The following is an 11089-nucleotide window of genomic DNA, read 5'->3' on the forward strand; positions in this document are numbered from 1 at the left end:
GGCCTTCTTCAGTTCTAGCCGAGCCACTCGCCTTTGGTACAGGTCCATCTTCCAGGCCCTGGTCTCGTCTTTCGTCCACCGGTGGTTTAGCTCAACTCGTCCAGTCTTCCAGTCTATCTTGGGGTTTTCGAGCTTGAGCCAGGTATGGCCGAAGATGATGTCTTCTTTGCCGATGCTGGCGACGTAGGCTTTGACAAATCGGGGTTCTCCGCTTATCTTGTAAGATAAGAGGGCTCTTCGCGTGATGAGTGCTTCCTTGTTCGGAGTTCCATCCACGTTGAAGACGGGGATGGGTCGGGGAAGGGGCTCTGTCCGAAGTCGATGCTCTCGGACAAATCTCGGGCTGATGAAGATTCCTGTTGCGCCGCTATCGATGAAAGCGCGCGCCTCGACGTCTTTTCGTCCCACAGTAATCGGAATGTGCAGAGCGCGTTCATTTCGGACTACTAAAATTACACGGGACAGTGAAACGGATACGGGCAGTGGTTGCGTTGGCTCACCCTGCCCTTTTAAAAATCCTCCATCGTGAGTTCTTCGTACAGCTCCCGCTTTTCGTCAGCGGAGAGTGTCTTGATTCTGGCGCGGAAGTCGTCCTTTCCAGATCCTCCCTGGTTCGGCCTTCCACCTCCTTGTCGTGCGGCCGCTTTCTTGCGGCAATCCTTGGCGCTGTGGCCCTTGATGTGGCAGTAGAAGCACAGGTTTCCGTCCCTGTGGAGCTTCCGGTCGGCCTCATTGAGAACGGCTCCTAGTTCCCACTTCCTTCCTCCCGATGTGGAGGCAAAGGTTGCCGCGACTGCAGCGGCGTCGATATCCATTGGCTCGCCGTAGTCCCTGGTGTCTGTGACGGTGAGGGCCCCTTGTTCGGCGGCGTCGGCATTTCGGACTTCATCGTACCAGGCTTTCATGGTGTTGGGTCGGTCTCTAGCGACCCTAGTTGCGAGAGAGACGTAGAGCTCCTTCGGAAGTCCTTTGACGAAGTTGGCATGGAGAGTGTGGTAGTCGTTCTCGGTGCGGTTGACGCCATTGACTTCGGCGTCCTTGAGCTGGGCTTTCGATGCTAGCTGCTCAAAGCGGGTGACATAGTTTCCGAGGGAGAGCGCCGTCTTCTTGTTCTTCTGTCGTTCGGGCAGCTTCATCAGGATTTGGTGCGCCTTGATTCGCATTCCGTGCTCGGGAAACACTTCCTCAAGGGCAGTGGCGAAGGCTGCCCAATCGGGATAGACCTGGACTCCCCCTGCCGACTTCTCGTAGTATGCGTCTGCCCATGTCTTCCCTAGGTCCTTCCTCATCAACGCTACAGTGAAGGCGATCTTTGCTTCATCGCTGAGTCGGGTGTTGTTGGTGGCGACGAAGTAGGAGAGGATGCATTGGATGAAGCGTCTGAGGTCCTCCACCTTTCCACTGAAAGGTTCGGGAGCGGGGATGTCAAGTCGAAGGGGTCGGTTGGCAGTTGATTGTTGGGATTGGTATGCTGCGAGGGCGACAGCGATGTGCTGATCGATGTCTGCTTGAGTGAACGTTGCCATAGGGACTTCAACCGGTGCGTTGGTTGGTGCAGGTGGAGCTGGTGGTAGTTCTGGAGCCTCGATGGGAACGTACTGAACGTCCGGGAGCTCAAACGGTTGTTCGTTAACAGGTGACTGTAGGTTCTCTGTTGTTTGTGCTGGTTCGACGTTGATTCGTAGGATGGCGAATACGTCTTCTGGGTGAGCGGGAGGATGTCTCTGGTAATAGCTGACGAGCTGTTGATGGGCGATGATCTGCGGGTTGGAACCTTCTGCGCGAACCCAGGAGCCGCCTCGAGGATAGATGGGGGTCCTTCTTGTGGTGGTGACGAAGCAACGGTCTGCTCGGTCGTACTGGAGAAGGGGAGATCCTGCGAGGGCTGGTAGTCCCAAGGGAACCGGGTTTACTGCGTTGTTCGACGTGATGGTGGATGAGTTGTTCGACTAGGTGAAACTAGGAACGTAGCTTAGAAAGTTCGACCTTTTGATACAACGGTCTATACTCCTATATCGATACCTGACTCGTAGACAACGAGCGAGGACTTATGGACAGTGCGTCGTCCTGAAGATCGAGCGAGGAAGTCGAGGATGACCACTACCCCAAGTGAGGAGGAGCAGAGACTTGAATGAATAACCAGGTCGAACTTAGGGTTCGACCGACTAATGGTACAACTACTTATACAAGTACTGGCTACGCACTGACCACTGTATCTGTGTGGTCGTGTTAGTAAAGAAAGAAACGTAGTGGTACGATACCAGGCACGAAGTGCGCACGGACCCCATTATGTAAGCTACATAATGTTCAACCTGCGGGTGAGCGCTAAGACAGGCGCCAGTATGGGCGCTAGTAGTACAAGGAATAGAACGGAAAGACAAATGTTTCAGATACCCCTGAGAGAATTTCTGAGACATGCATCACCATCAAGATCTAAAAGCCCATTTTCCGTAGTCGCCTTGAAGCCACAAGTAGACTCCCAGACCGGTTTGACATAACAACATGATGTATGACAATAAGTATGAGCTACGACATTCGGTCAAGCTTATGCAGCCTGAACCGCAGACAGAGTCAAGTTCAAATTTTCGCACAATGCAACTGTAATGGAGTGTTATAATGACCGCTCTCGCGTGACTCACATGCCTTGAAGCAATGTTCGACACATTGTAATCCGGATATTTGGTTAAAGTGAATCCACAGCTTGTGGACGACTGTCAGTGCCAAAACATATCAGCAGCAATGATTAAATGGACTAGCAAATATAAGAGTGTCTAAGACTCACCAAACATCAACAGGTTTAGTCAATAGCAGCCAAAGCTCATCATGGAAAACTTTCAACCTATCAGCCAGTGAATATATGGAAGGGATATCACATGGGGGATCTGATTAAAGTGTGCCAGATATACCCAAAGCTCACTTGTCTACATATCTATATTAGAGTGATGACGATGTGAGCAGGGTGCAAACAAGACATACCCTTTCCATGAATCTAAAAGGACAAATACACCAGCGAGCCAGAGTACAAACTCAACTGCTGAAATCAGTCCCTTACAGCAGAGAATGCCTTCAAACATTGTCCTGTAAGACGAGCCATGATACCGAAAGAAGGACAAATCACACCCGAACGCAGACTCAAAGGAGACTGAGTCAGTGTATGTAGACAGTTATCATATGCCTGCTTTCATGTCCAATTTTAGGGACATCAAAAAGATGAGTTGTTGAGAATTGCTCTCAATTCAGAGCACAAAAGGCGAGATTTCGAGTCACCCACAGTTGATTGGACCGGAGTTAGATCTGTAGATTCCTTGTAAGCTTCCAGCCACCCGCAAGCCACATTGATGTGACCAGGTTGAAGGAAGTGTAAGTACAGGCTCCTGAAACCAGCTGTCTGGTGAGTTCACGCTCCTACATGCGAGACCGCAATGTCGTTGCTTGTACAAGTAGATAGATTGTGTGTAAAATTGCCTAATATATATTATTGATCCAAGGTTTATGTGAGGTGAACTCATCAGACAGTTGATTTTAGGAGCCCTGGTGTAAGTATTATGTTCTGCTCACAGGAGACTAGTTACAATGTGTCACCAGTGCAAGTTCGGCGGAAGCCAATGGTGAAGCACACAGGCCTGTTCACACTCATCAGATACTGCTGGAACCTAGGACTCCTGGAGAGGAGCCTTCGGAATGCTCGCCACTTGTCTCCCCATGCAATGTTTGCTCTGATCACAATGCTCCTGCCCTCGACAGATGATCACATCTTGCAGAAGTTCTCTGACATAATTGTTGACCAGTATGTATGGAAAGATCCTGTGGGCTTGATGATGGCTGGCTTTCAGGAAAGTCACAAGCGACTTGCTGAACAGACTGAGACCATGACATCAGCAAAGCCATATCCGGTGTGTAATAGTATACATGGCAGTGCAATCAATGCAATTGGGTGCCATTATTGGAGCACGGGTGCCAAAAGGTTATAGAGGCGAGTCCGGTTTGGCCATAGACACAATCATTGCAATAGGTGCAATACTGGCGGCTATTGGCAAGATGACATATAACTTGTGTCACCTGGTATAATCTTATAGTGTTATGCCCGAATGGCAAACATTGATTGCCTAAACAGGCTTGCTTATTGCCTCATCGCGGTTCTCTGGGGTCCTCACAAACAAATCGGGGTTCAAATATTACAAAACATGTTTATTTGCTCGTAATGACACAGGTACTATTATTATGGGTGCACTGGTCTACAGGTTCTCGCCTGATCCAGCCGCCTGCTCCAGTAGACGTCGAGCTGCAAGCTGGGCTCCTGATGTGTTAGCAGCTACACCTACCATCTCAATACTTTGCCTTGATGTGGCATCAGCAGGACATTCAGGTCACAGAGAGCATGAACTTACCAGTTATACCATTAGAGCAGTTTGGAGCTGTGCTGAGCTATGCAAAGTTGCAGCCTGTAAATCACACCATGGTGTGAATGCGAGATCATAAGCCCGATGAGACATGGCCAGAAGGAGGATTCCGCAAAGGGTGTAACTTACCAACTTAGAGCAAGAGTAGAATCTGGTGAGACTCTGTGAGATCAATGAACTTGAAGACCTCAGGCCGACAAGGATGCTGTGCTCATATGCGATCATATGCACTCTTTTATCTGCACATCAGGGAAATGGGAAGTTCTCTGAGATGCTGAGTCAGCGCTTCCAGAGCGTCCATTCAGCTTCAGCAGGCGTTCTCAGCGTGTCAGCGCTCCAGCACTCAGAACAACAAAGTTTTGATGTCATCTCGCTTCAGCAAATTTCTGTCAGTGCGTCAGTGGGCTTCAGTGCCTTCAGCACAGTCCGCAGCTCAGTACGACAAGGCCTTTTTGTTAGATTACCCAGATTTACTAGGCATATAATTTCTGGCCAATTAATGCATATTCCCAATTGAGCACAAGCACCACCTGCACGACACATTGAGCACCTCCTCGCCATACAATCAAAAAAAACTCCCAAATGAATAGATTTGTGCATATAATACATGAGGAGAGAATGTGTATGTATGACAGTGAACCGACCAAGAAAGCAGACTCGGAGATAGTACATAGCCCTTGTTCGAACTCAGCATATGCTGCTGCAATCGCACACTATATGGCCTCTCGACACTTCAAGAACTCATCTTGTCTCTCCTTTGCAATGGCCTCCTTGACATTGCACTTCCTCTTGGCTTCTGCAGAGGCCTCGGCCTGTGACTTACCCAGCCTGGCCATATATGTGGGGTGTGAATCATTTGTTGATCAAAGTGAGTATCGAGGCTGAGACTCCCCACCAGGATTGACAGCAGCAGCTGGTGCGCTGGCATCAGTGTGCGAGGTATTTGATGCTGTAGATGGAAACATTTGGTACAGTTGTCTTGCTCATCATCTCACATTAAAGGCCCAGAGGTAAGTAATCACTCACTGATGAAAGCTATTCTGAGTTACTGGTTGTTTGCAGGTAAAGGAACAAGTGCAATGTCGATGGTTGACGTTGAGATGCTGAAGCGAGGAGGACGCATGGGCCGCACGTCGAGATGTGCTTGTTTGGCTGCCTGTACTTGGTAGGTGGACGCTCGCTTGCATTTGTGGACTCTCCCACCATGTTCTACTCATCACCCCCCTCTTTGCATGTACGTATGGACTTTGCACCAAAGTCGGTGCACCTCATAAAACCATCGTCGATATTGCCTGTTTCGATGGTGGGTATTCAGTATATGCATGTATGGGTCATACAGATTGTATTCTACATGCAGTGACAATTAATGCTGGTGTTCCGTGGCGCTGTAATACCCCCACAATTTTCATTTCTCTTACTCTTTAGACACATTCAATTGGTTCTATGTTAATAAATACAGATTATCATTCACACAAGTTCCTGTAATAGCTTAATGGTGTCGTATAATTAGATAACTTATTAGGTAACATTGTAACTAATACATAACAGTCTGCTGAGGCATGCTGAGATGCTGAATCCGCTGAAAGAAGTGACTAAGCCAGCTGAACAGCTGAAATCGCTGACGTGCTGAACTCAGCGCATCAGCGACCTCAGAGTGTCTCAGAGTGTCAGCAGACTTCCACTTTTCCTAATGCAGTTGGCCAAGGAAATTTCAAAATAATGGGTGTCTGACTCACCAAATGATCTTGGGCCTCCACTCGACAATTCACTGACTACATTTACCCCAGTGTCAACATATCAAGCAGCTGAAAGTTGCGCACCACTATGATGTGTGGATGATAGGTGCAATCACCACATATAGATGACTATAGCGGTCCAGATCTGGTCAGCGACTCATCTTTCTGGTGGGACACTCACACACCACGACAGTTCTTCACATCACAGCCACTAGAAGATGATGGCATATTTGGCATGCCTAGCAGATCACACCCCGAGTGTGAGCGACTTCTACATGGATATCCAGAGCCTGCGTAGGCTCAGACTAGGTTGAAGGAAGGAAGTGTATTATGTTCTGCTTACAGGAGATTAATGAGCGAGTCTGTTGACGACAGTGCTCTGGATAGTGGAGACTCAGACTTGAATGTCCAGACAATGACGAAGAACCATTAGACCAGCTAAGACTAAGGATGGCGGGGACACCGAGGACAAAACAATGTTGTTGTACTAGACATGCGTGATGAATTTCAAAGTCTTGTTATCTGTGCGATGGGTAAACGTGCACTCTTACGACATTGTGTCCTGTGTCGCATTGGTCAGCAAACAAAGTCGGAATGCATACAATACACAGTGTGATTGTGATTAGAATATTAATGTTGCTGTACTGCATGCCCGTACCAGGCCTTACCACATATTGCAATCTCTGAGCATCCATACAATCAAGTAACACTTGGCTGATAATGGCGGCTCCACTCGCCGAGTCCGAATGGCAGCAGCCCCTGCCATTTCTGCACTAAGTTACATAAATATGCACCTGCTGCACAGGAAGTGGCTCGCAAAGCACTGAATCCTACATTGTACCACCATTGAGAATGTATTGATAAGACATCTAGCTATGTCTAAATCAGTAAAATTCCCAAGAGAAGGGACTCAGGTTTCAGAACATTTGACATATGGTAGCAGGCCACACCAGTGACCAGGCGTCTAATTGCTTTTTGTGTAGTTATGCTTATTTCGCAACAAATTCTCACTTTTATGGTGTTCTTTCTGCATATACTCATTTCCAGAAATCTTGCGCATGTTTTGAGATCTTGATAACTGAGTTTGAAGGATGTTGGGGTGACTTTCGGTCCTTACAACGTAAAAACACCTCGGGCACTTGCATGTATCCTTTGTACTTGTTTGTTCCAACTGAAAGCCTGGCCTCAGCCCCTTTAGCCGAGATATGCTCGCTTCGCTCACAATCACAATCAACCCCACATGCTCAAGATGCACCACCTTTCACACTCCTTGTCCAGCAGGCACAAAATTTGGTATCATTGATGACTCAGGTACCTGTATACAGCATGTTGGACGTTGCATGTTCTCCATCGTGACCTTGAAGAAGAAAAAAACTCATGTGACAATCACGTGAAGTGAAAACGGTATGACCTCATATTTTCTAGGAGTTGATGGATGAGATGCTAGCAAGTGAACGTGTCATGTGTGCATATGATGTTTTTGCGGTAAGCCGAATGGCAGGCCATTCAGAATTCTGACGACAAGTTTCCAATCTATTATCACATGCTGAAACATTTGTCTTTCCGTTCTATTTCTTGTACTACTAGCACCCATACTGGCACCTGACTTAGCGCTCACCCGCAGGTTGAACATTATGTAGCTTACATAATGGGGTCTGTGCGCACTTCGTATCTGGTAGTGTACCACTACATCTCTTTCTTCACTAGCACGACCACACAGACACAGTGGTCCGTGTGTAGCTGGTACTTGTATAAATAGTTGTACCATTAGTTGGTTGAACCCTAAGTTCGACCTGGGTATTAATTCAAATCTCTGCTCCTCTTTGCTTGGGGTAGTGGTCATGCTCGATAGCGTCTCCGAAGTTCGGTCCAGGAACAGGTTCGAACCGTCTGAACCCTGAACCGAACCCGTGGTTTAGGTTCAGTTAAGCTCGGTCCACGGATTTCCCCAACGGTTCGGTTCAGGGTTCACAGCCATCAAGGACCAGTCCGAACCATGAACCGGAATCAAGTCTCGCTGCTCACAAAAAAAACTTAATCAAGTTTGAAATACTATTTGATATTAGTCTAACCAACAGACAATGTCTTGATCTTTCCACATGACCAGCGCGTGCTGCTCCCCAAACAGTGTCATGATGCGTACCCTGCCATCCATCAGGGGATGCCATTGCCTGCCGAAATAGGCAGGCTTACATAAGCTGAGATTGGCAAATGCAACAACTATTACAGTGTTGCACCTTGCATATCCCTCTCAAATGCTGAGTCTCTTGTTTGTCTATGTGTAATACTTATAGTATGACCCCAAAAATGAAAACTAACATATTTCATATGACCATTTAAAATTTGAAGGTTCGCCAGGTTCGAACCCGCTCTGAACCTGCCGAACCTGTTCAGAGGGTTTGGTCCAAGGTTCGGTCCAGTTCAGACTAATGGTATGTGTTGAAACGCGCCAATCCGCGTGGTCAGAAACGAGCTCAAAAGCTCGGGTGCGCAAGTAGCCGGGGGCCAGAGGCCCCTATCGTAGTATATAATGACCACGCACGATGTATGTATGCACGTGATTGTCCCTTACGGGCATCGCTACGCCCATGGACAAATGCACCCCGCGCCATTCACACCCTTGTTCCAACAGTATGTAGGTTCAGTTCAAGGTTCAGGGCAAGAGGCCCCTGAACCAAGCTAAACCGAACTTTGGAGACACTAATTCTCGACTTCCTCACTTGATCTTCCAGACAACGCACGGTCCATAAGCCCTCGCTTGTTGTCTATGAGTCAGGCATTGATATAGGAGTGTAGACCATTGTATCACGTGCTACCATTATGGCTGTTAGATTGCACATGCGCCACCTGTTTGTCGACCACTTTGTAATCACGTCCCGTATTGGGACAAGCGTGTAATTACATATCAGCTAAAAACAATTACGGTGAGTATACAGAACTAATACATTGTCTTACGCGTCAAACTTGGTTTTGCTGATGGTTGCATAAGTAAGAAGTCTCCCTGGTTGCTTGTGAGATTAGAGAAATTCTATGTATGACTGGATATGCCCGGGAGCTGACTGTACCCTAAGTTCCAATGGCCCTCTCAACACAAGGTTCATGCACGTAGCACCGCATTCTCTCAGCATCCTCACGAGACGAGATATTGACTCGTGTGGGATGCTGCGAACCACGGGTCTTCTGTCAAAGTTCTTGTTGTGCTGCTTCGTCGAGATGGTGAGTCTTCAGATGGCTATGAGATATGGTGCCTATGCGACGTGATGTCATCTCAGATGCTAGGTCTGAATTGCCCAATGCGGTTGACTGTGACCGAGGGACTGTCACGGTAATGCTACCATGCTTCCCGAATGCTGCATTCAAATTCCCCAGGCGCTCTTGCAACGCGTCTTACCCGAGTCGAACTTCTCAACCGTACCTGAGGAGGGCTAGAGCTTCGACTGGCCGCCGTCCGTGCGGATAGGCACGACGGTGATACTGGTGGGCAGCGACAACAGTGGGGCAGGCACCGGCGGTAGCGGGCTGTACATCGTATCGCAAGGGTCATCACAGTCCTGCCTTAATGCAAGTTCGCCGGCGTCGACGCCGGGATCTCCAGCAGGTGGAACATATCCTACGAGTACGAGCGGAGCAGGCGTAGGTGATGGAAACAGTGGAAGCAGTGGAAGGTATGTGGACGCTGGTGGCTTACCCCACAACGCGCTCACGTACCTGTCAGTTTAACGGTCATACAAATGTCGGTGCCATAGTTGGTACGCCAGCTGCGCATGGCGTGTCAGTGTCAGATACCCAGGCTGATGTGTTCCCACAGGCGGTGTCATCGGCGGCGTGGGAGGGGCCGTCGTTCTAGCTGTGCTACTCCTCCTGTTCCTCCGCCAGCGCAAGCGCGCCTCACAGACGCCGAAAGAACGGCCGGTAGACCTCCTGAATGACGCGAGTGAGCACGACCATGACGATGGTGGCCTGCCACAATATTATGAGCCGGAGCCGTATGTCATGCCAGAGCCGACGGTGGTCTCCACCGCGGAAGGAAGCAGTCAGGCGGGTTCGGAGCGGCGGCAGACGTTGCTGTCCATGCCGAGCGTGCTGCGCCCTGGTACCCCGAACTCGCTTGGCATACGCAGCGGGACGACAGGCTCGCGCAAGTCGCCCGCGCCGCCGACGCTACGGGCAGTGAGCATTGTCCAGCACGAGGATGCGGGTCCTCTGGAACCGGCAGACCAAGAGGAAGAACCGGAGACAATGAAGCTGCCGCCTGCATACACAAATTTGAGAAAGCAGCCACCAGCACAGGCGGATGTGTCCGCATAGGCCTCGAGCGTGTGTGCATTGAACATTTGTACGTTGTGAGACAGTCGCGTTGACAGTCTGCTGATAGTGCTGTAACTCAGTCTCGCGCGCGTATCTATTTCGGCATCTGGAGATGACTTTAGTGCTCCAGCATTGTATACCTACCGCCACTCATGACAAGATATCCCTTCTCCTCATTCTTCAGGGACCGTCGTACGTGCCATAGACCAAAATCACTCCTTAGTCATGGACAATTCCCCCGTATATCATGGCACTTTAGTGTAAGTCCATATAATTGTTTTAATCTGTATATAGTGATGCCTCTAGCACTGCAAATTTAAAGATCTAGTCTGCAAACTCGCGGGATAGACTTTCGCATGCGACCGATCCTGTCTGCGGGAAGTTCGCTGCTGGTCGGATACGCAGATCAATGAGCGGCTCCCCTCTGGAGCCTTGCTCACGTGGGCACTCCATCACGTATGTTATTGATAGCCCACTGTAGTTCACATGCACAGCTCTGGGTACGTCCTCGCTGGCCCAAGACTACTTGGTGCTTCGACACACGACGGATGAATTAGTGTCGGGCCCGTGGCCCTCATGGCGTGTGAGCGATGATACACATATTCATTGTCGGAGCTAGTCGTGAGGAGGCTTGTCAACTACATC

The 11089-nt window shown here is 49.1% G+C and overlaps 2 protein-coding genes across 2 annotated transcripts; one reads left to right on the plus strand and one right to left on the minus strand.

Annotated features, from left to right (window-relative positions):
• Positions 1-509: 509 nt before the first annotated feature.
• Positions 510-2288, minus strand: POSPLADRAFT_1146566 (hypothetical protein; the record flags this gene model as incomplete). Its single annotated transcript, XM_024485951.1, has 2 exons — positions 510-1949; positions 2205-2288. 2 exons carry the CDS (start codon positions 2286-2288, stop codon positions 510-512), a joined length of 1524 nt encoding a protein of 507 aa, XP_024337830.1.
• A 7061-nt stretch (positions 2289-9349) lies between these two features.
• Positions 9350-10444, plus strand: POSPLADRAFT_1047320 (hypothetical protein; the record flags this gene model as incomplete). Its single annotated transcript, XM_024479254.1, has 4 exons — positions 9350-9352; positions 9566-9769; positions 9852-9885; positions 9945-10444. The coding sequence occupies 4 exons, from the start codon at positions 9350-9352 to the stop codon at positions 10442-10444; spliced, it is 741 nt and encodes a 246-aa protein (XP_024337831.1).
• Between the last annotated feature and the right edge of the window lie 645 nt (positions 10445-11089).

This window comes from Postia placenta (genome assembly GCF_002117355.1).
Source record: "Postia placenta MAD-698-R-SB12 unplaced genomic scaffold POSPLAscaffold_9, whole genome shotgun sequence".
In the NCBI taxonomy this organism is placed as follows: Eukaryota; Fungi; Basidiomycota; class Agaricomycetes; order Polyporales; family Adustoporiaceae; genus Rhodonia; species Rhodonia placenta.